Raw genomic sequence first — 23,581 nt, 5'->3', positions numbered from 1 at the left:
ATTGTCCTGTAGTACACTTATTACCTTCTCTAGAGCAAGATTGAAGAGTACTGGGGACAGTGCATCTCCCTATTTTATTCCGGTTTCCACTGTAAAGGTTTCTGATGTTACATTTTGTGTTCTCACTCTGTATTTCGTGTTTTCCATACACATTTTAGTTAGAGCTATTAATTTTTTTGGAAAACCGAACTTGTATGTTGTAGAGGCTCTCTCTATGAATACTATCATAGGCTTTTTTGAAATCTATGAATAGTTGCCACATATTCTGCCAATATTCGTACCTCTTTTCAATTATTTGGCCTATTACGGATAATTGTTCTGTGGTTGAACGTCCTTTTCGGAAACCACATTGGTATTCACCTAAACAGTCTTCCACATAAGGGACCATGCGATTTAGTAAAATTCTAGAGAAGAACTTGTACGCAGAGTTCAAGAGCGATATCCCTCTATAATATTGTCACATTTTTTCTTGTTTCCTTTTTTGTACAATGGTATGATGATTGCCTCATACCAGCTATCCGGTACCCGTTCTTCCATCCATATTTGCTGGCACAGTCTGTATATTACTACATGTAGCTCCTCACTTCCATATTTAATTAGTTCTGCTGGAATATTATCCGTACCCAGTGCTTTCCAATTTTCAGTCCAATTATAGCGCTTTGTACTTCATCTAGACTAACATCCTCTACATAGGGCTCCGTTATTTCATATTCGACATGTGTTACAGGCTTTGCTGGCATCTTACCATTTAGTTATTTTTAAAAATAACCTTTCCATCTCTCAGCTCTTGACTCTGGCTCCATTATCATTTGTCCGTCTTGGTCTCTGATTGCATACCATATAGTGTTGAATTCTTTATACCTAAATCGTCTCCTCTCATCAGTGCATGAGCACCCTTCATAGCGACAAGTGCATGAGTACCTCTCAACCAGACAAGTGCAGGAGCATAGCATACTCACCCAAGACCACTCAAAAGATCCTGCGTACGACATCTTTGCTGTTTCCTTTTTTTAAAACGAAATTTGTTGAGTGTTCAGTTATTTATTTTTGAGTGTTAAAAAATAATGATTTCTCTCCTTATCACGTCGACTGCGATCCCAGTCTCAATTAGACTAACCACAGAGCCTGACCTTAATTGGTCGGGCAGGCCTGGTCCACCTGCAAGCACTGAGTCGGCAATGGTGAGTGGGGCCGGTGTTTACATCGGTACTCAAGTAGCGGGCTTACCATGGTCGTCATCTAGCAACCGTGAGAGTACGGGGGTGGCCAGCCAGGCCCCCGCAACTCTAGATGCTACTAGTGCTGATGTGGCAAGAGCCAGTCGCTTATCAAGCGGTACCCGCCTGCTCAAGAACCAAGACGGCCACGAGGAAGGTCATCGACATCGGTGCCCTCAGCGAAGGAGAGCTTCTGGATAAGCTTCAGGGGTACATCAACTCAATGTGTGCTTTTGTTCTTGGCACCAGGAATGTACACAAGGAGTTAAAAGATACATTTGCTAATTCAAGGACAGTAATGCTGCAATATACCAGAGTGCTGAAGCAGGGGAGAAAGGTTAAATTAACGTCCAAGACGCATAAGTCCACCCAAACGCAGACAAATGACAATGACGTTGGTGTCACGCACAAAGCCGTGAAGGCCAAAGTTACGGTAGAGGTGGGAACCGACGCACCGCCATGGAGCGTACCTCCGGCCGGAAGTTAACCACTTCCTACTCGTCAGAAGGCGAAGAAGCAACCGGAGCAACGGCAGGCGCAGCAGAAGAGGCAGAGGAAGCAGCAAGACCAACAACAAATGCAGCAGCCGCATCAACAACCGCGTCAGCAACAGCCGAAGCAGCTAGCTCAACAGCAGCAGGATCAAACGTCTCAGCCAGGTGCCAATAGACCAGAGGACTGGAATGTCGTTGTGCGTAACAACCGCCGCAAGCCCAACACCCTAGTTGATAGCAATGGACAAAAACCTCCACCACCCAAGGTGGCTAAAAAGAGCATGCCCAGTAGTCTGGACCTCATCAAAAAACGTGCCCCTAAGAAGGAGGCGATCGTTATCAGCAACCCAAACCTTCAACCTTCAACCTTCTCAACCTTCAAGAGCTCGATGTCCAGGCCACTGCTAGAAGGACGAAATCTGGTGCAATACTATTGGAGGTAGATGGGTCAGAGAAAGCGGATAGACTCGCGGGAAAGCTTCGGCAGATGCTCGGAGCCGCTGCCTCTATAGGAAGACCAACCCGCAAGTCCCCTGTATTGATAGTTGGCATCCCCGATTGGATTGATGTCGGCGATGTCCACCAGGCGCTAAGGTCAATTAGTGAGGACGTGTCTGACGTACAGGTAACCATCCGCTCCAACAAAGGCGGTGGTCGGATCGCTCGCGCAGATATCCCTATCGGTGATGCCATCAAATTGGCAGAACTGAAATACTTGACCCTAGGCTGGGGCAGACGCAGGATTAAACTACTGGAAAAGAAAAGCCTTACCTGCTACAGATGCCAGGGCAGCAATCATGTGGCGGCAAGATGCACTGCCGCAGAAGCCCCCAGGAGATGCTATAAGTGCGGAAGACAGGGACATATTGCCAGGGAGTGTCCTGGTGTCGCTTGGAGCCCAACGGCAACCTCTTCCGCTCCGGTCCCGCTCGATACTATGCCGGACCAGGAGAAAGAGTCTGTTGACTCGGGGAAACCAACACCACTATGACGTCATTTATCCAGTGTAACCTCAATCACTGTAGCGTGGCGCAAGATCTTATCGTCCAGTACATGATTGAGGAGAAGATAAGCATCGCATTCCTAAGCGATCCTTATATGGTGAACGCAGACTCTAGTGCCTGGTTTGCCAGTTCGGGACCAAGCAAAGCTGACATATACATCGCGAGCGACGGAGCGACTATAGTCAACGTGCTGACGGATCCAGAATTCGTTTCTGCACGCATAAACGGTTTTCAGATGTTCAGCTGCTACGTGTCTCCGAACCAGCCTCTTGAGGACTTCACTGACTTTCTCCAACGACTGGAAGACAGTGTCAGGACCGTCCCTCAAGATGTGCCGGTGCTAGTCACTGGAGACTTAAACGCCAGGTCCGCAGCCTGGGGAGACTGGGTCAGCAACGCGAGAGGCGAAAAATTGGGCATGCTGATCGAGTCGCTGGACATCGTCATCATGAACTCGGGTTCCATTCCCACATTTTCAAGAGGGGCTGGCTCTGTAATAGATCTGACACTGGCATCAGAGCCATAAGTCGGGCGACTTAGCGGCTGGAGGGTCATGGAGTCTGTATTCAACAACAGTGATCATCATTCTATCCGCTTTTATCTCAGTGGTAGCACTCCAAACCAGCCGCAACCTCAGAGACCCCCATGGATGGAACACGTCAGGTGGGATAGACGCTGAAGCCTTCTGCACCGGACTGTCAATTGCAGCATAACTTGACGGATTCCATCATCGTGATAACCAAGAGGCTGAGGCCGGAGCCTTGACTTTTCGGTCAAAAATTACTGCAGCATGCGACTTTGCATTGCCCATACGGGGGATCGCAAAGCCAGGGAGGCCGCCAGTCCATTGGTTGAACGCGGAAATCGGTACCCTTCGTTCGGAATGCGTTAGGGCTAAAAGAAGTAAGGTCAGAATGGTAGCCCGCATAGCACGCCTGCGGGAGCGGACTGTGGGAGACTTTAACGAGGACCGAGCTAACGCTGAACTTGAGAGGACCAACGACGCGTTGACCACGACCAAGAATCGGATTAGAAAAACACGCGATTCCTCGGAGCAAAAAAGCCTGCTGGTGCGAGCTCATCGCCTCTGTAGACAGGGATCCATTTGGAAAGGCCTACAAGCTAGTGATGCGCAAACTTAAGGGACCACCGGTGACCGCCACTATGGAGCGCCAGACTCTGGAGAATGTCATCAGTACGCTTTTCCCACCACATGAACATAGACCTGTTAGTCTTACAACACCAGCGGAGCCAATCGTGGAATTCACCACAGAGGAAGTCGATGCAGTCGTTGACAGAGCCAAGAGGAAGAACAAAGCCCCAAGTCCGGATGGTATCACCACTCGCATACTGGCGGCCGTACACAAGGCCAACCCTCGTACATTAGTAGAGCTGTTCAACAACTGCCTTAAGTGCTGGACCTTTCCATCCGAATGGAAGTCGTCCCGAGTAATCCTGCTCAGAAAAGGTGACAAGCCAGAAGGTGTTCCATCATCTTACAGACCACTGTGTCTTCTTAACGATGTAGGGAAACTTCTGGAATCTCTCCTCACCCGTAGGCTTGATGAGTTTATATCAAGCAATAGTGGCCTTCCCCCTAACCAATTTGGTTCAGAAAGGGGATGTCAACGGATGACGCCATCCGTCAAATGCATCAAACCATTGTCAAGGAGGTCAACGGCGGTAAATTTTGCCTGGCGATTGGGATCGACATCAGGTATGCTTTCAACACAATCAAGTGGAAAGACATTCTCACTGCGTTGGAAATGTGGAGCACCCCTCCATACCTAGTCAAAATGTTCCAATCCTACTTTTCAGGCAGATATGGAACCATGGACCAAGGTCCCCGGAATAGAGGACTGGACTTTGAAATTACGGGAGGGGTCCCTCAAGGCTCGGTCGTTGGGCCGTTATTTTGGAACGTCACATTCGACCGAGTACTCAAGGAACCACTTAATGATGGGTCAAAATTGATGGGTTTTGCGGATGACACCCTCGTATTGGTATCAGCGAAAACTGTAAGATACCTGGAGTAAAGGGCCAACAGCGCCATGTTCGAAGTCGAGCAGCGTATCCACAGCCTTGGCCTAGAGATCGCCACCAATAAAACGAAGGCTGTCATGTTCACGCACAAGTATAAGTTCGAGTTACCGGAACTTATGATGTGTGGCCACAAAATTCCGCTATCATTTGAAATGACATACCAGGGCGTGACCATCGACAACACGCTACTGTTTAAGAGCCACGTAAGTAAGTCCGCAGCAAAGGCAGAAAAAATTGGGTCACAACTCGCAAGGCTAATGCCTAATGTCGGAGGTCCGCGCGAGGACAGGCGGCGCCATCTGTCTATAGTCGTCCACTCCGAGTTGCTATACGACGCACCGGCCTGGGCTCATACCATGGACCTTGTTCCTGCCAATGCTAAGGACATCAACAAGGCGCAGAACCTGTGCCTATCGCACAGTTTCAGAAGCGGCAGCAAATGTAAAAGCCGCAACTCCCCCGGCGGACATGCTGGCCAGAGAGCGGGAGGTGGAATTCCTTAGAAGAAGACTTGGCGCAGATGCATTACCCAGATATGATATAGTTATTAGTTAGCAACTGGCAGGAGAGGTGGGAGAAATTCGAATGCTGGACAAGGAAGCTCATCCCGAACATAACGCGGTGGTACACCAGAAAATCCGGTAGTACCAACTTCCACCTCACACAGTTTCTATCTGGACATGGCTGTTTCGGAAATTATCTGAACCGAATTCGGAAGCTGGAGTCACCCGAAAGCATAGACTGTTTAGCGCCAGACGACGATGCGGAAAACGCATTTTTCATCTGCGACAGGTGGTGGAGGCAGAGAAGAGAACTCGAAGTGAAGATAGAAGGGGAATTTAAACCAAAGGGCAAAGACCGCAATCATAATGATGCTGAAATCCCGAATCAACTTCTTGGCAATCAACGACTTCGTGGTCAATGTTCTGAAGACCAAGGAAGACGAAGAAAGAGAACGTCAACGCAGACAGAATAATCTTTAACCATAGTTAAGAATCGTTGTAATGTGGGCCGAAGGCCAGTTTTTCCGATGGCGTAGGGCTATCTCTTTTATTAATATATTATTTGATATTTTTATTTATTAAATAGTATATTATTTAGGTGAAGTGAGTATTATAGTGGTGAAGATATAATGTGGTGGTTTTAAACAAATTGTATTGGCAATCACAAGGGACACAATCCTTGAATGATCCCCTCAAATATATTTATAAATTATTAGTTATTTATTAGAGTAAAGTAATTAAGTTTTCTAAATAAATTGTAGGACATTCACAAGGGACACAAGCCTAGAATGAATGTCTCAAATATATTTAGAAGTTATTAGTGATTTGTTGGTTATCTTAACTTATGTCTTATTATTTTAAATTTGCGTAATTACCTTCCTCCTGATCGTCGGAGGATTCTCGAGGTCGTGCTTCAAAAACGATCAAGTAAACTGTTCATAAAATACTAAGTTAATTATTAATTTATTAAAATCTGATAAATTAATAAATAAAATAAAATACCTGCATAAAACTATTATTTTGTAAATATGGATGCGCATGCACCTTACCTTATCCGTAGCTGTCTGTGATCGCAGTCGACGTGATAAGGAGAGAAATTATTATTTTTTAACACTCAAAAATAAATACCTAACTGAACACTCAACAAATTTCGTTTTAAAAAAAGGAAACAGCAAAGATGTCGTACGCAGGATCTTTTGAGTGGTCTTGGGTGAGTATGCTGTGCTCCTGCACTTGTCTGGTTGAGAGGTACTCATGCACTTGTCGCTATGAAGGGTGCTCATGCACTGATGAGAGAAGACGATTTAGGTATAAAGAATTCAACCCTATATGGAATGCAATCAGAGACCAAGACGGACAAATGATAATGGAGCCAGAGTCAAGAGCTGAGAGATGGAAAGGTTATTTTTAAAAATAACTAAATGGTAAGATGCCAGCAAAGCCTGTAACACATGTCGAATATGAAATAACGGAGCCCTATGTAGAGGATGTTAGTCTAGATGAAGTACAAAGCGCTATAATTGGACTGAAAATTGGAAAGCACTGGGTACGGATAATATTCCAGCAGAACTAATTAAATATGGAAGTGAGGAGCTACATGTAGTAATATACAGACTGTGCCAGCAAATATGGATGGAAGAACGGGTACCGGATAGATGGTATTAGGCAATCATCATACCATTGTACAAAAAAGGAGACAAGAAAAAATGTGACAATATTATAAAGGGATATCGCTCTTGAACTCTGCGTACAAGGTCTTCTCTAGAATTTTACTAAATCACATGGTCCCTTATGTGGAGGACTGTTTAACCACAGAACAATTATCCGTAATAGGCCAAATAATTGAAAAGAGGTACGAATATTGGCAGAATATGTGGCAACTATTCATAGATTTCAAAAAAGCGTAGTAATGTCGGCAAAAACTCTTAGAGACTAGAAAATTTAGTGAAAATTTAAAATGTTAATACCCTGCCACCCTTCCCACACACCAAATAAAATTAATGAAAAAACACATGAATAAACTTTACTATAAATAAACTATAATAAGCTTATAAAATTATAACTTACTATACAACTTGCTTAACTATACATAGTGTATCTGATCCAGAACATTCACTTTGTTGCGTTTTATCTCCAGACATTTTTATTTTCAGGTTTTCTAAGGATTTAATAAACAGTTATAATTTATAATAAAGATTAAACTTACTTTCTAATATATAATTATTACAGTTATATTTTCTTATATTTATATGTTTATATATAATTACATGCCCTCACTAATTAATCTATTATCTTTTAGCTGAAGCCGCAAAAATGACAATAAGAATTACACAACGAAAGGACTTTGTAAAATTCGTATTTCAATGAAAGGCTCATACAAAGACTTGTAATGAGTTCATGAAAAATAAGATTTTAGATTCTGAACGAAGTGATAAATGTATTGATTTTACAATGATGTGTGTTTTTTTTTGTGTCTGTGTACAGCATAACTAGTCGAAATAATGCTCCAATTTCAAACTATGTGGGTGGTTTCCGATGTAAAAATGAATATCCTTGGTGCATTATACAGGTAAAAAGTTAACATTTTCCAACAGTTTTCAAAAAAAACGAGAAAAACAAAAAAAAAATGGCGGAAAAACGGGAATTTTTACGCAAATCCAGTTTTCGACCAAATGGTTTTTTTTTTATGGTTGTAATTCAAAAACTAATCCCTGAAAATACTTGAAATTTTCACCAAATGTTAATGTCAGTGGTATCTGTATATAATTAAATTTTCAAAAAATTTTGACTTTTTTTGAGTTATTTATAAACCACTGAAATTTTCGATTTTTTTGAGAAATTTTTTTTAAAGTGTCGGTAAAAAATCATGAATATTTGCAAATTATTTTGTAGTTCAAAATTCATAAAATTGTTCGTATTTATATCTAACGTTAAAAAAATCAACACTATGTTTTCCATAAGTTCTGCTTGAAAAAGCTATAGAGAACATTTTAAGCGTCATTATAGGAAAAATGTTTTGAGCGTTTGAATTTTAAATTTTTATGAAATCGGAATATTTGTTTCAAAATAGAATATATGACAATATTTAATTATAATATATTCTAGACTGACAAATCATCTCCGTTCAGAATCGTTTTTCGTAAACAATGATACCTATCATTGCATTCAAATTTAATCTACCCTAGTCCGAGGTCCACCCCACCCCCTAATGTACATCAGAGCGGTACCCACTTGCCGATTTTTTTATTTTTTTTTTTTAATTATCACCTAAATCCTATTGTTGCAATAATATTTATATATACATTATTAGTACAATATAGTAAGTTATTAATTAATTATTACTTAACAAATTTTATATTACTGTGTAATACTATACTTTTCATTAATTACTCACCACGATACAGATATTTTATATTATACCTAATGGTTAACGTTTTAATTTTTTTTTTTTTTTTTGTACACGGCTGTCCTTACAATAGGTAAATAAATAAATTTAAATGAAGACACCCTTTAAAAAATTTAAAAATTTAAATATTTTAAAATATGGTATGTTGTATGTTTATAACACAGAAATAACACGTGTGGATTTAACGTCTTTTAATAACTTAAAGTGAAATATAAGTTGTCTAGGTGAACAGCTTAGTGAATTACATTGTGTACAATACAATCGCCTTGATCACTTAATCATAAATGTATTTTATGAAATAATATTGTTATTATTAATATGAATTTATACTTTTTGTAATCAATTTTCAAACGATCTAATTCGTATTTTAACTCTTCTATCTTCTTTTTTGACACCACCGTTGTTGGCACAGGAAAGTTATGCATGGATGTACAAATTGGCACGTTTTTCAAAAAACTTTCTTTTTGCTTATAAGTGTTCATTGGTTTTGGGGTTTTTACTCCTTTGCTTCTGAAATGAATGGTTTATTATGACGATAAAAAATATTATATGGTGTTTTAAAGATTATTATTGTACAATTCGATTTTAATTTAGCTCTCATATCAAATTGTGTACCTAGATATAGTTAAGTTTTTGCCAATATATAGAAAAGATTACATAAGACAGGATAATACGAAGAGCATATCATAATATGATCGTGAAAATATTAACTTAACTCAGTTAAAAACAAGATATTTTTTTTTTTTTTTTTAATTATCACCTAAATCCTATTGTTGCAAGAATATTTATATATACATTATTAGTACAATATAGTAATTAATTAATTAATGATTACTTAACTATCTTAGTTTGTGCTCAATTTTGTCAAACACAAGTAAGTGCCTGTGTATTTTATATTAACTCATCATACCTACTATTATTATTTAATATTTATTGTAAACTGTACATTAAACTGTAATGCTTTACACAATTATTATGAATTTGTATCTTTAAAATTACTAAATCAAAATATTAACATTTTTTGTTTTATTTGTATTATTTATCAAGATAGGTAACTAAAAAGGACTAAATAATTACAATTATTAAAAGACGGATTATAATTATGATAAATGATATAATATATTAATATAATAATTAAATAATATATAAATAATATTAATATAATAATATTTTTATAATATAATATTTTAAAAATCACTATTACGCGTTTAGTTAATTTTCATAACAAATACATAAGTTTTATCGAAGCCATATAGGCAAGAATGCAAGATTTCTGAAAATAATATACCTCTTACTCATGAAGCACATAATATGATTTTATACAAGTTACAATTACAAATATATAATAATTTTGTACAGGAGTGTATTGTACAAAATTACAATAGAAAATTAACCACATAGACACACACGACCTAATTATTTATATTAACAGATAATTACGTTTATTCAGGATTCACAAATTATTAGAAAATTGGTAGATACCTTTATTGTTATTATTATATTATGTTCGATAATCAATTCTGTTGGTACCTGGTATGGTGTTATATATTATATATTTATACAGTTTATACTTTTTTTGTGAATTTTGTACCCACCTATGTATAAAAATGCCCTATAATATACATTAGTTCATAAATTTACTCACTTAAATTGTTTGGTCAATTTCTCTAGAAGAATCAAATCTTTGGCATCCAACGGTTGACTGAAACAATTTTAAAATTAATTTTTATCATTATTTTTTATGCAGTATTTTGTTTTTGATAAACAAATTTTATATTACTGTGTTATACTATACTTTTCATTAATTACTCACCTCGATACAGATATTTATATTATACCTAATGGTTAACCTTTTAATTTTTTTTTTTTTGTACACGGCTGTCCTTACAATAGGTAAATAAATAAATTTAAATGAAGACACCCTTTAAAAAATTTAAAAATTTAAATATTTTAAAATATGGTATGTTGTATGTTTATAACACAGAAATAACACGTGTGGAGGTAACGTCTTTTAATAACTTAAAGTGAAAAATAAGTTGTCTAGGTGAACAGCTTAGTGAATTACATTGTGTACAATACAATCGCCTTGATCACTTAATCATAAATGTATTTTATGAAATAATATTGTTATTATTAATATGAATTTATACTTTTTGTAATCATTTTTCATACGATCTAATTCGTATTCTAACTCTTCCTTCTTCTTTTTTGGCACCACCGTTGTTGGCACAGGAAAGTTATGCATGGATGTACAAATTGGCACGTTTTTCAAAAAACTTTCTTTTTGCTTATAAGTGTTCATTGGTTTTGGGGTTTTTACTCCTTCGCTTCTGAAATGAATGGTTTATTATGACGATAAAAAATATTATATGGTGTTTTAAAGATTATTATTGTACAATTCGATTTTAATTTAGCTCTCATATCAAATTGTGTAGGTACCTAGATATAGTTAAGTTTTTGCCAATACATAGAAAAGATTGCATAAGACAGGATAATACGAAGAGCATATCATAATATGATCGTGAAAATATTAACTTAACTCAGTTAAAAACAAGATATTTTTTTTTTTTTTTTTTAATTATCACCTAAATCCTATTGTTGCAAGAATATTTATATATACATTATTAGTACAATATAGTAATTAATTAATTAATGATTACTTAACTATCTTAGTTTGTGCTCAATTTTGTCAAACACAAGTAAGTGCCTATGTATTTTATATTAACTCATCATACCTACTATTATTATTTAATATTTATTGTAAACTGTACATTAAACTGTAATGCTTTACACAATTATTATGAATTTGTATCTTTAAAATTACTAAATCAAAATATTAACATTTTTTGTTTTATTTGTATTATTTATCAAGATAGGTAACTAAAAAGGACTAAATAATTACAATGGCCAATTAATTTGACAAAGTTATGAAGTTCATAAAAAAAAAATTTACTTGATACTTAAATTAAAAAAGAAAAATTTAATTAGTTTTTCTATTAAGTAATATACATTATAGCACATGAGTGCATACTATTATTAAGTTACACAGATAAACAAATTATAATATTATGTAAAATACTGCCTCGATAGTACCTATATCGTATTTAGTTTAAGGACCACTATTAAGTTTTTATGTGTATCTATATATAGGTAAATTACTCGAAACTTTACTATTAAACATGAATAATTTATAGGTAAAAAGCATTTTTTTTTATACTTTTTTTAGCATTCTCGCTAAAACAAAATACGAATTAACTTCAAAATACTCTATATTTAAAGTTAATTATGAATACCTATTTTAGAGTTAATGTTTGTGTTATATTTTAACTATAGTGTATCCATACTTTTGGTTCCTTTTTTTTTCGTTTGAATTAGGTGGCATATTGCAATAAATGGGATGAGAGTTAGTTGTTTTCATGATTGCGGGTCTACCACAAGATATACATGCTCCTTCTCTATAAAAAACATTGAAAGTTGATCAACAAATTGATATATGTTATTTATTTTTATTTAATATATTTTTAATATTATAATCATACATTAATTATTGTACATTATGTACTATTCTATTTCTTTTTTTTTTAATTTTAACGAATTTGCGTATATTTTAAATCATAACAGAAATATCTTTTATCGTCATATTATTTTTTATACGTAATACGTATGTTTCACTAAACCATTGTTTAATAAATTAATAATTCAACTAAATTGTAGTGATTTAATTGAATAGGTACCAATATTAGTAACTATACGTTTTATTTTCTATTTGGCTTATTATTAGTAATTAGTTAATTACCTACCTACTTGAAACTTTTTTTTTTTAACTTTTAAAATTAATTAATTTAAATATTTATAAAGTAGTTATTTGAATGAATGACAAGATAAACATGGGAGAAATATTTTTTTAAAGAACACAAAAATAAACGAGTTATTTAAAAAAAAAATAAAGAACTTGAACGTGAATGGCTTCAATTTTAAGTTAACAATTCACACCACCTTCAGCTAACTAACAAATTAAATTGTTTAAGTTTTTTGATTAATATATTAGTTTCAATCAATATTATTATCAGTATAATGTGTAATTATGATATATAATGATATCAACGTATAACAAACAAATTAACTAAACATATACTTATCTTACATTTTTAATTTTAATCATTGGTTTAAAAAATATATTATTCTTGGTTTACTTAAATAAATCTTAACACATTTTAACAATTATAATTTGTAAATCCCTGGTTAGTTTAAACCACGGTATATTATAATATATATAATATACCGTGGTATAAACCGATTTTGATAAAATTATAGTGTTCAGAGTAATTCGAGTTGTAGTAACTAATAAAACTTAGCTTTATCTATAGTGCTTGTAAGTATATAGACCATGGTATATGTCGGTAATGTAATTGTTATACTTATAATGTTATAAAATTTAATTTAATTTATTTTTTCCATTTTCCATATCTAATCCTGTCTTTCAGTTACACCTGTGTATTTTTAATTGTCTATTCAAATAAATAATTTGGTAATAATTTGTTGGATAAAAAATAGGTAGGGAATACTTGATAAAACATAAACTATTTTTATGTAAATGTTTTAATAAATTATACCAATAATTATTATCATAATCAATAATGTGTATTACTTTATAAATCTGACAATTCCACTAGCTTCAGGATCTTTTATAATATATTCTCTTATTTGATCTTTAATTTCATTATGGGTCGACATTACCGCTTCTTTAAATCTAAGGTACTTTTCTTTATGTACAAACGACTTCTGTAACTCTTCAATATCTCTTCTATCCTTCTCAAATTTTTTATTCTATATTAAGCATCATAAATATTCGATATACCTCGCCGTACATTAATAAATATTTTTATATGAAAATTATAATAATAATTACGTATGATTCAAAAAAACTAAGCATAATCTGAAAATTTGTTCTATAATCGAGATCGAATTCGCGGAAATCTCGTATCGACAATGGCAAAAATAGATCCTTCCTCTTTTGTCTTCTCCCAAAAATATCTAAGTATACTTCTCCTTTGGAACTTATATCCAACCTTTTCAAATTATCTTCTTGTTTTGTTGGCTGTTACGAATCAAATAATATTTTAAATTAAGAATTTTATTTTCGAATTTTGATCATATTAATTAAGTTATTTCTATTGTATGACTTACATCGAATTTACGTTTTTTAACTGTAAACAATGAATCAATGTCTGAGTTTATGAATTTTTGTTCTATGTCAATTTCTTCGTTTTCATAATCATTATAATTATCATTAGGCTGAAAGTAAGATAATTATTTTTTTTATTTTCGAACATTTTGTGCAGTAGATTTAAAAAAGAATATAATTTACAATATCTTTTATGCTTTTTTTAAATTTTTGCATAGCGCAACAAAGATTTTTATTTTCATTTAATAGATGTTCCATAATTTCTTCAATTACATTTCGATCGTTACTGAAAAAAATTTTCATTAATTGGTATATGACTATAACGCATATCAATTAGTTTTTTTTTAACATACTTATAAATATAATATTCCTTTTGTTCTTCTAAAAATGTGTTCACATTAAATGGTGGTTTTTCCTCCTCTATCTCTTTTATTATCTCTAGTTAAAAATAACGCACAAATGTAAATCATTATTAATGCCAAAAGGACATAAAATTAAATACGATTTCTCATATTTGAATTGTACATGAAACCTTTTTTTAAAAGAGTAAAAACATACTTTTTAGACTAAAAATTATGTGATAAATTATTACTTCTATGAAATATAAAATGTTTCCAAACAAATATTTAACAGACGTTTTTTATTTTTAGAGTAAAATGTAATTTTTTTTTGTTGTGTATAATGTTTTAATTTTTATTATTAAATAATTATGACAACTATTTTAATACGATTCAAAATGTTTTTCATCATAAAAAAGTATGTTGTTGTATACTGTGTAAAATGACTTTACCGGAAATAAATCAAAATATCCAAAACGTATCATAAATAATATATTAATAATTGTTGTATCCAATTAATTCCAAGTTTAAATAAGGGCTTGAACAAGTTAGAAGTTAAAGTCAAATTTCGTAACAAGTCACAGTAGTAATTTATTTTTGTTTTTATTTTCTTCTAATTTAACCAGTTTATAGGAATGATCATTTTTATTAAAAATAAATAAATTAAAATACCCTTAATTAAGGTAATAACCAGGAATAATAAATTATCTTAAAAATTATAATTTCACCCAAATACATTATTTGAAAATCGCTCAATAATAACACTATCAGATTATCCAGTTAAACGTTTAATAAGGCGCGTTTTTCTGTGTTTTCATTACACAATTATTATATTTCTTTATTAGTCTTTGGAAAATATATTAGAAATAGGTATTGCTTTAAAAAAATCGAACTTTGAACTTTAAACTTAACTCAAATTATTCTAAATCAACTTATATTAACAAGTTAAAAAAAATTTTTAACTAGCCAAGTTTGGAAATATAAATATATTTTTTTTTAATACTGCCTTTGGGATAAACTGGATTCCTGGCTTACATATATCTACATAAACTGAATAAGAATTAAGGAATGCCAATAATGCTGTGACAATTAGATATCGATTAACAAAAGTAAAACGTTCAATATTACCGGGTTCTGATGAAAATGTTGAAATTGAATTATATTCGAACTCTATTGATAATGCTTCAAACGATTCTCCTTCGCATTCCTACGTAAAAAATAAAACTTATAAATCAAGTAAGTTTATCAGACAATTATAGTTTATACATTTATTGATTCGGGATCGTTTTCAGGATCTGGTAACGTCAAATTCGATGTTGTAACATCTGTAAAAAGAACAAATATTGTATTAGTTGTGTTCAAACATTTTTAATTAAAAAAACAATACAATATCGACATAATATTATCTGTCTATTCAATTTCGATATATTTAATTTTAAAAATAGAAAATTTGTAAGGCGCTTCGGATCATATTTTTTTATCGGCATTTATAAAACAAAAATCTAAAAAAAAAAAAAAATAGAAAATGTTTTCTGCTAATAAACTCAACCTTGAGAGTTAAATTAATAACTTCTTTTAAAGTACATTATCGAAGCAATGTAAAATCAATACATTCATCATCATTTAGAATCTAAAACAAAATAATTGTAGAATTAAATGTTATTTACTTTGTGTAATTTGAAATTCATTGAACCTCAATGTTAATGCATTCAATTGCTCCTGCATCATTTTGATCGTATCATGCATGGCAGCTTCAGTCTCAATTGAATTCGTTGATCTTAAAAATAGATAAATAGATATGTCTTACATCTATAATATAAAGAGTATACTATAAATGATTTGTTTTTACTTTTTTTTGCATTCTTCAATAGAAACAGATCTCTCATACGTCTGTAATAAATTAAAAAATATAAGAAATCAATGCTGTTGTGAAAATTGACTTACGTATGCCTAAGTATGATAAAAATAAAGGATAGATAAAGGGTCATAAAGGGTAAACGTAGATAAATGTACCTATAAAAAACTCGGTAGTGGTGTATGCAATAGAGGTGTATAAAAAGATTGAAACCCTGCCATCCTTTGTCGAAATTATTATTTTTTGTTTTTAAATTTACTCACTATAGTCTCTTAAATCATGTATTTACCTTACCTAACTATAGTCCATATTTGTCTACAATCTATGATTACAACTGAACTGATTTTACTCAAATCTAAATATCGTTAGGTTAGCCAACATTTCGATACCCGTTGTACATATCTATGTATAGCTCTTATATTATAAATATTTTTTGATACCTATTGAATTTCCCAAGTGCATCCTCAAATATTAATAATAGAATATTATTGGAGATTAAACCAGCTAAACTTCCCGCGAGGTATAGTGGGTAATTCTAAATTTAACAGGGGCAAATTCAGACTATAAAGAATATATAAAATGTTATTCGAAATAGACTTATCTATTATCATATTTCATATAACTATACTAACTTCAGCATCTTCGGTGACTTCTTTCTGTGTTGAGAGAGTTTGAATTGAAACAGTTGGGTTATCATCATATTCTCCACTCATCTCCAACATCTAAACCATTATTGAAGTTCTTATGAATACATAATAATATAAATGGTTATATTAAATTCTTTTTAAATTCATTAATAGGTCAGCTTAGATCGCGACCAGATAACTACTTCTAAATTATGTTATTCGTGATACATTTTATCATTTTTTAAATTTTAATAATAAAAATAACTCAGATTAAAGTTATTTTTCAAATAACATCCATTTTTCTTACTTTATATTAGTAAGTACCTGTATGAGTTTTTTTTAAATTCTGTTGTACTTAAATCAAAGTTTGAATATGTATAATTTTTGAGTTATTAATATTATGTTTAATGTATAAACATACATTCTAACGATAAAAATCCTTAAGATGGCTTTAAAAACTATAAAATATATTATAATACCTATACGGAAATGATCACTCATCCCGATTTGGGACTAATAAACGATCAATTTATAACAATTTGTCTGCACTTACTCCAGATTCTTCAAAATCTTCGTGCTTTAGGCATTGACGAGCTTTTCTTTTTAATGTAGATCGTGGTCGTTCAATACGTAAAAATCCATCATATTCTTCATCAAACGTCACTTCAAAATCATCGTTCAGTGGTATTGTTAAAGAGTCATGAATTCCAGTATAAACGTCCTTTCAATTATTAGTTAATAACGTTATTTACAATTTAATAGTATGTAGCTTACAAGTACCAGGTTTTTAGTATAATCGATATTATAGTATATATAAATATGTATTGTAATGTAAAATACCTGCGCACGGTTTTGGTCACTTCCGGTAAAATCAACGTAAAATTTATTTAAATTTGTGTGGCGCACAACCACTTCCAAAAGTCGAATTAAGAAATAGTGGTTTATATGTTTCTGAAATTTACATCAATAATTATATATAATATTCATATGCAATTAAACAAATACTCACATTTCTGGCATCAATCGCCATTTGAATCAGATGTTCTACATTAACTGCGAAACCCATTTTATTTTGATTTAATATCGTAAATATGAAATAGATTATTTTTCACGAAATAAATACCAAATTAGTAAGAACGGATAATAACTGTTAATACTTTTGTTGAAAAATATCAACTAATAATGTTTAAATAATTGTTTCTAAGACGATAAAAAAGGATGTAAAAATATTTTATTGTTTTAGTAGCCAGTATAATATAACATGAATTTACATTATTATTTTATTATCATATTAATATTGAAAATGACAAAATACACGTCGACTACGGTAGCATATTGTATGATTATATTAGTAAATACCTAAGCTATGATGTTATTGAATAGGCTCTCGTAAGTATTATGTCAAATTCTTAAATTTTCATTGTAATACTGATTCTAAATAAACGATAGGTAATAAAATAAATAGTTGTTTTACAAAAAAGTACAAAAAATTGACTAATAAATATAATATATAAAACTGTTTTTTATAAGATCCATATAAAATGTATTATGTGAATAACAATTGTAACAAATGCTGAGTACAATAATATAAACATAATTTTTACTTTGAACATATTTTTGATCTAATTAAGTGAAAAACTGAAGATTTTACAACGTAATCTTCAGCTTTTTTAAGGTTAGGTAACTGAAGATATTCATTTAATTAACATAGCAACTTGATATTATGATACAGTTAAAAATATATTTCATATGTTTAAATTGGTTTGTTATGTGTAAAATTTAATATATTATTTAGAGGACGTTGCACCCACGTGCATTGCCTCCATCTTACACACTCATACGACAAAGTAAATTTTCGTTCCCCAGTTTCAATAGTGTGCTTTTAGTTTTGGTATTACAGTGAATTGACGTATTATCAAACTTTTAGGTAAGAACATTATCTGTATTCTCTAGTTGGGTTTTCACCATATTTTATTTTTTAAGTGAGTTATGAGTATGAAAGATATTAAATATTTGAAAATGCTCATAATTCAATTATAAGTTAACGTACAAACCAACAAGACAACATATTTTTATACTTAGGTATATAATTATTAAATTAAATATACAAAGTGTTTTGTAGTACGAAGAAACATTTATTAACATCACAAAATAATATTATATCAACTAATATGCACAAGTCTCCCTCGATAAATACACACACTACGTATAACGTGTACATTAGTATTAACATAGTCTCAAAATTAGATACATAATAATATTAATATTAATAATAATCAAGGTGTATTTATCAGATGACTTTACTCACAACCGACACCCGTTGATAAAATGAACGAAAAAATTGACCAGTTGTATATTCTGCTTGGGAGCTCTGTCTAATGATGATATAAATGTACGTATAACAACATCATGACGATATGAATGTTTGGACATTGTTGTTGTTTGTTTTATAGACAAGCTTTTATAACTTCAAAAAACTACAGACGATTTTTAACTCAATACTGCGTATATGTCGTATATGTTTTGAACATTTTGTGATTAATATTTTGTTTTATTTTTCCATCTATTTAAAAATGCATATTATATTATAAAATACAACCATAAACTATAATATCATAATATTTAATAATAATCATAATTCACTATATTATAAAATTGTTTTTAACACCCATTTCATGCTACACTGTGGTCCATGATACTCAAAGTGTGTAAAAACTAAAATATTTTGAGAACTATTCTAAAAACAGTAAGAATTAATAGTGTAAGATTTCAGCTATTGATACCACGCATTTGAAACTAATGTATTTACCTATACTATCTATATTCTATGATCATTAATTATTTTTGACAAAAAAGTGAAAACTTGGTTGATACAGCAGTTGACCCCACAACTATTTTAATTTTATTAAATAATTTACTTTGTGAACGTTCAATAGGTAAGTGCATATTGAAATCGTTATTAGTGGTATATTTCATACAGACTCATAAATTAAATATATCATTATAATATACTTGCTTCAAGTTAAGCTAAAATATAATAATGGAAATCTTTAATTATTGTTACAAACATGTGGCAGATTTCAAAAGACGGAATAATACTCATTTAACTATCACCGTTTGTTAGATAAACATTTAATTTATTAAAACCGATTACTTATAATCTATACATAATATATTGTATTTAATATCTCTCTAGTATAATATTATTGATAATTGTAGATAGATTTTTTTAGTATAAATTATATTCTACAATTATTTAGGTTAGGTTAAGTACTTAAAATATTTTGCTTTGGTAGAAGTTCAGATTTATTTATTTTTTTCAAGTTATCTTTATTTTAACTATATAATATATTTGATGTCATGTCTGGTCTCGATATTTGTCATCGACCTTAACTTGTACCAGATGCACTTGCAAAATTGGAATTCAAAAATTGACCCGGGTTCATTGATTGAGTTACTTGATTCTGATATTGGCTAAATTGACTTGGGTTGGGAATTTGGTTTTGGTATTGTAATAAGTAATAACGCAAAAATAAAGAAACTAAAAATATGAATATTAGTTAAGGTAAAAATATTAATATGTGATTAATATTTTTATTTTTAAAAGTAATGTTTTGATTTAAGCGAAGTAGTTCAAATAAATTGTATCGGCAATGACAAGGGGCACAAGCCTTGAATGATTGCCTCAAGTATATTTGTAAGTTATTAGAAATTTATCGATTTTTTTAGCCTATATTTTATCACTCTAAATTTGCGGAATCACCTTCCTCCTGATGGTCGGAGGGTTCTCGAGGTCGAGCTTCGAGAACGATCAAGTAAACTCTATAATACTATTATTGTTTAAATATGGATGCGCATGCACCTTACCTTGTCCGCAGCTGTCTATGGTTGCAGTCGACGTAACAAGGATAGAATTTATTAAAATTTTTAGCACTCAAAAAAAGAAATAACTAAACACTTTAACAAATTTCGTTATAGAAAAAAGAAACAGTAAAGTTGTCGTAGGCAATGTCCTTTGAGTGGTTGTGAGTAAGTCTGCTGTGCTCCTGCACTTGTCTGTCTGGGTGGTGCTCGTGCACTTATATGTTTTGGATGTGCTCATGCACTACTCGCTATGGAGGGTGCTCATGCACTGATGAGAGGAGACGATTTAGGTCAGGCCCGCCATAGTCATCGGCGGCCCGATCAAAGGTGTCGGTGTCCCCAAAGAAAATTGTCTTTTTCCCTGGTGAAAGCGACCCTGACCGGACCATCCCCCGTCTCCGGCGGCACATGAAAGAAGTTGCATGTGTTGCGCTGTACCGTTATAATCCCGTACAGTGTCCTGTACGAGACTAGATAATAGGAATCGTTCCAATCACCAGTGACTTGATTTATTGGGGTTGTTTTAGATTTTATTACATGCGTGCGACAACTCGACCGTTTTATATTTTATTAAATGAAAATAACGAATTTTACAAAATGTATGACATGTAAATTTGAGCATATCATTACAGTATTGATTTAATTAACTCGGCATGTAATTTGTATAAGACTGAAATCCAGTCGATGAAGTGCTTCCATCCCTAGCCATTATGGAAGGCTGTATCTTAGTTTCTGCTGGTTCAGGACCAGCTGCGGTCTCTTGCAGATATGGTGTTGATAAATCTGGCTGATGTGTTGGTGTTGGAGACGACTGTGGTTGAGATGTAGAGCCAAGTGATCCATATCCCTGTAACTGGCCTAGAAATTCTTTGATTTTATTTATTCTAGGCTCATCCTCGTTACTAATTTCCCTAATAAATCGACGTGTTGGTTTACCTAAGAACAAAATTTAATTCGTTGAAATTCGTTTATTAATATTTCTTAATTATTGCGATACAGATAAATTCTAACACTTCCTATATTTATACATATTTATGCTTGCTAAGAACAATAATAATATGTTTTGATAAAAACAAATTCTCAACTGTTGTGGATAAAAATTTAACATTTTCAGTACACAGTATATATTACTGCAATTGTTGAAATTTTAAGGTTTAAACGTCATATTTTTTTTTATATATTTTTTAATGGTATGTTTTCATTATTTTTTTAGGACATATTTTGAATGATTATTGAAAATCAAGCACTCTAGTAAGTATTTTTTGTTAGTTTAGATTACAGTATTTTTCAACACAAAATTTATTAAATTATTTATTTATAATATTTATTTCTGTTAATTTTAAAAATAAATTATAGAAGTTGTGTATTAATTATCTATCTGTATTTTTTTTTCAATTTTTTTTCCGTCTATATTGAATTACATATGTGAAATTGTTCGATGCATAGGTGTATATTTTTAAACAATACGTTTTTAATGCATTAGTCTTTACACTAGCTCTTAGTTATTACTTATTACTTATTACTAAATATTATAATATTTTATTATTATTTTTATTTTTTAAGACTTAATATTATAATAAGTATTATAGCATTATTGAAGAAAGTTAAAGTGGAAATCTGTGAGTCGCTTTGTTATATAAGGTTTGTTATAACGATAATAATGTTGTTCAAAGCATAAATGTTTATCACACAGAAAGATTATTAGGTTTAATATTATTTTAATATCTAATATTGTTTATATATTTTAATTATTAAAATAGGTAACTGTATGATTTAAAGACAGTTTATTTTACAATAGTTATCGATTTCGTTCGCATTGTTGGAAAATATCAAACTTGTAACTATCATATTTTGTAATGATGCATAATAATTTTGAGCAGAGCCAAAAATAAGTATAAATAACATAATAAACATTTTTTTGTTGGTCGATAATTCTATGATAATATTATATAATTAATAGGTTATTGCTTAAGGTGTAACAAATGGTACCACAGTTTTTTTCAACATTAATCTCAACAGAACAATATAATATTTGAGCAGTACGTGATATACTTACAATAATATTGCTGGAGAAGCATCGCAACTACAAACAATGCAACTGAATTATTCACGATCATTTTAACTTACTAGCACAAAAACGAGCAAATCGTTCTATATATTAAAATTTAGACACCAGGATTAATATAATATTTTAATGACATCAAAGATTATTTTGAATTGCAGACTGATGTTGGTGAATTGCGGGGTTAAGGATTTATAGTCTTATAGGCGAATTCATTATAACGTTTACGCCCCTTCGTAGAAATTTACATACCTACCTTGCGGTTAACCGGTAATTAACAAAACACAATAAAATGTTCAAAAAAGATAATCATTGTTGCGCACAACTATCATATTTGCATTTGATTACCGCTAAAAATAAAATAAGGTTTGTCCTCTATTCGTCTTTGTAGTAGTTCGTATGTTTCACTGGATTGTTGAAGTCATTAACACACTTAGAAAAATAACAACTATAAAATTAGACTATTAGAGTGATTAGATTAACTCTCCAGAAACGCGCACATTCGATTATCTAAAAACATATACTCCGACCTGCTACTTCAGTCAGTCATCTCGCTATTTGTTCAATTTGGCACAGGAATATTCCGTGTTGTGATATTACGTTTAAAACCTAAATCATCATGGTATTCTTTTCCCAGTTTTGATTAGTCGGTTGTTGATTGCATTTGATTGAATTTCCAAAAAACTTATCTGTAATCTGTATAACCTATTAATGAATAATAATTAGAAACTATCGGATTAAATTCATAAAATAACTTTTTAAAAACTTCTAAATTGATTCCAATACAATCTAATAAGTAATAAGACGAATTTTTCATAACTAATATGTTAGTGTTAGTGCATGTATCATTCAAGTATCATTCATTTTCTAACGTATAAATTATCTAAAATATTATTAGTTTCTGGTTTGTCATTTAGTCGAAATCCAATTTAGGGTCTATAATTTGATTGTCTTATTACAATAATTATTATACTATTAATTGAT

At 31.7% G+C, this 23,581-nt stretch overlaps 3 protein-coding genes and 1 long non-coding RNA gene across 6 annotated transcripts; 2 read left to right on the top strand and 2 right to left on the bottom strand.

Annotated features, from left to right (window-relative positions):
* The first annotated feature begins 4,766 nt into the window (after window positions 1-4,766).
* LOC114127744 (uncharacterized) lies at window positions 4,767-5,261 on the top strand. The gene has a single exon (XM_027992065.2). The coding sequence runs from the start codon at window positions 4,767-4,769 to the stop codon at window positions 5,259-5,261; it is 495 nt and encodes a 164-aa protein (XP_027847866.2).
* A 1,398-nt stretch (window positions 5,262-6,659) lies between these two features.
* LOC126550454 (uncharacterized) lies at window positions 6,660-18,154 on the bottom strand. Of its 3 annotated transcripts, XM_050202062.1 has the most exons (18): window positions 17,681-18,150; window positions 17,512-17,622; window positions 17,225-17,392; window positions 16,678-16,767; window positions 16,040-16,080; window positions 15,858-15,967; window positions 15,457-15,515; window positions 15,319-15,397; window positions 14,206-14,290; window positions 14,036-14,138; window positions 13,855-13,962; window positions 13,577-13,765; window positions 13,316-13,494; window positions 12,012-12,122; window positions 10,818-10,997; window positions 10,313-10,369; window positions 8,998-9,177; window positions 6,660-7,419 (listed from the first exon to the last, which is right to left on the bottom strand). In XM_050202062.1, the coding sequence occupies exons 1-18, from the start codon at window positions 17,735-17,737 to the stop codon at window positions 7,389-7,391; spliced, it is 1,938 nt and encodes a 645-aa protein (XP_050058019.1). In that variant the 5' UTR covers window positions 17,738-18,150; the 3' UTR covers window positions 6,660-7,388. The 3 variants fall into 3 exon arrangements, with proteins under 3 accessions (XP_050058019.1, XP_050058018.1, XP_050058017.1); XM_050202061.1 differs by lacking the exon at window positions 6,660-7,419 and having other exon boundaries at window positions 8,120-9,174; window positions 17,681-18,154; XM_050202060.1 differs by lacking the exon at window positions 6,660-7,419 and having other exon boundaries at window positions 8,120-9,177; window positions 17,681-18,151.
* A 254-nt stretch (window positions 18,155-18,408) lies between these two features.
* On the top strand, window positions 18,409-22,598 carry LOC126550267 (uncharacterized). The gene is made up of 5 exons (XR_007604315.1): window positions 18,409-18,598; window positions 18,966-19,063; window positions 21,749-21,786; window positions 22,296-22,427; window positions 22,496-22,598. It is a non-coding gene; the product is annotated as an uncharacterized LOC126550267 (long non-coding RNA).
* On the bottom strand, window positions 20,639-23,119 carry LOC126550266 (uncharacterized). Its single transcript, XM_050201455.1, has 2 exons — window positions 22,592-23,119; window positions 20,639-21,471 (listed from the first exon to the last, which is right to left on the bottom strand). Exons 1-2 carry the CDS (start codon window positions 22,650-22,652, stop codon window positions 21,179-21,181), a joined length of 354 nt encoding a protein of 117 aa, XP_050057412.1. The 5' UTR covers window positions 22,653-23,119; the 3' UTR covers window positions 20,639-21,178.
* Between the last annotated feature and the right edge of the window lie 462 nt (window positions 23,120-23,581).

The sequence above is a fragment of the Aphis gossypii genome, chromosome 2 (assembly GCF_020184175.1).
Source record: "Aphis gossypii isolate Hap1 chromosome 2, ASM2018417v2, whole genome shotgun sequence".
Lineage (NCBI taxonomy): Eukaryota > Metazoa > Arthropoda > Insecta > Hemiptera > Aphididae > Aphis > Aphis gossypii.
Note: the sequence above shows the minus strand (reverse complement) of the source record. Positions and strands in the feature narration are given on the sequence as shown.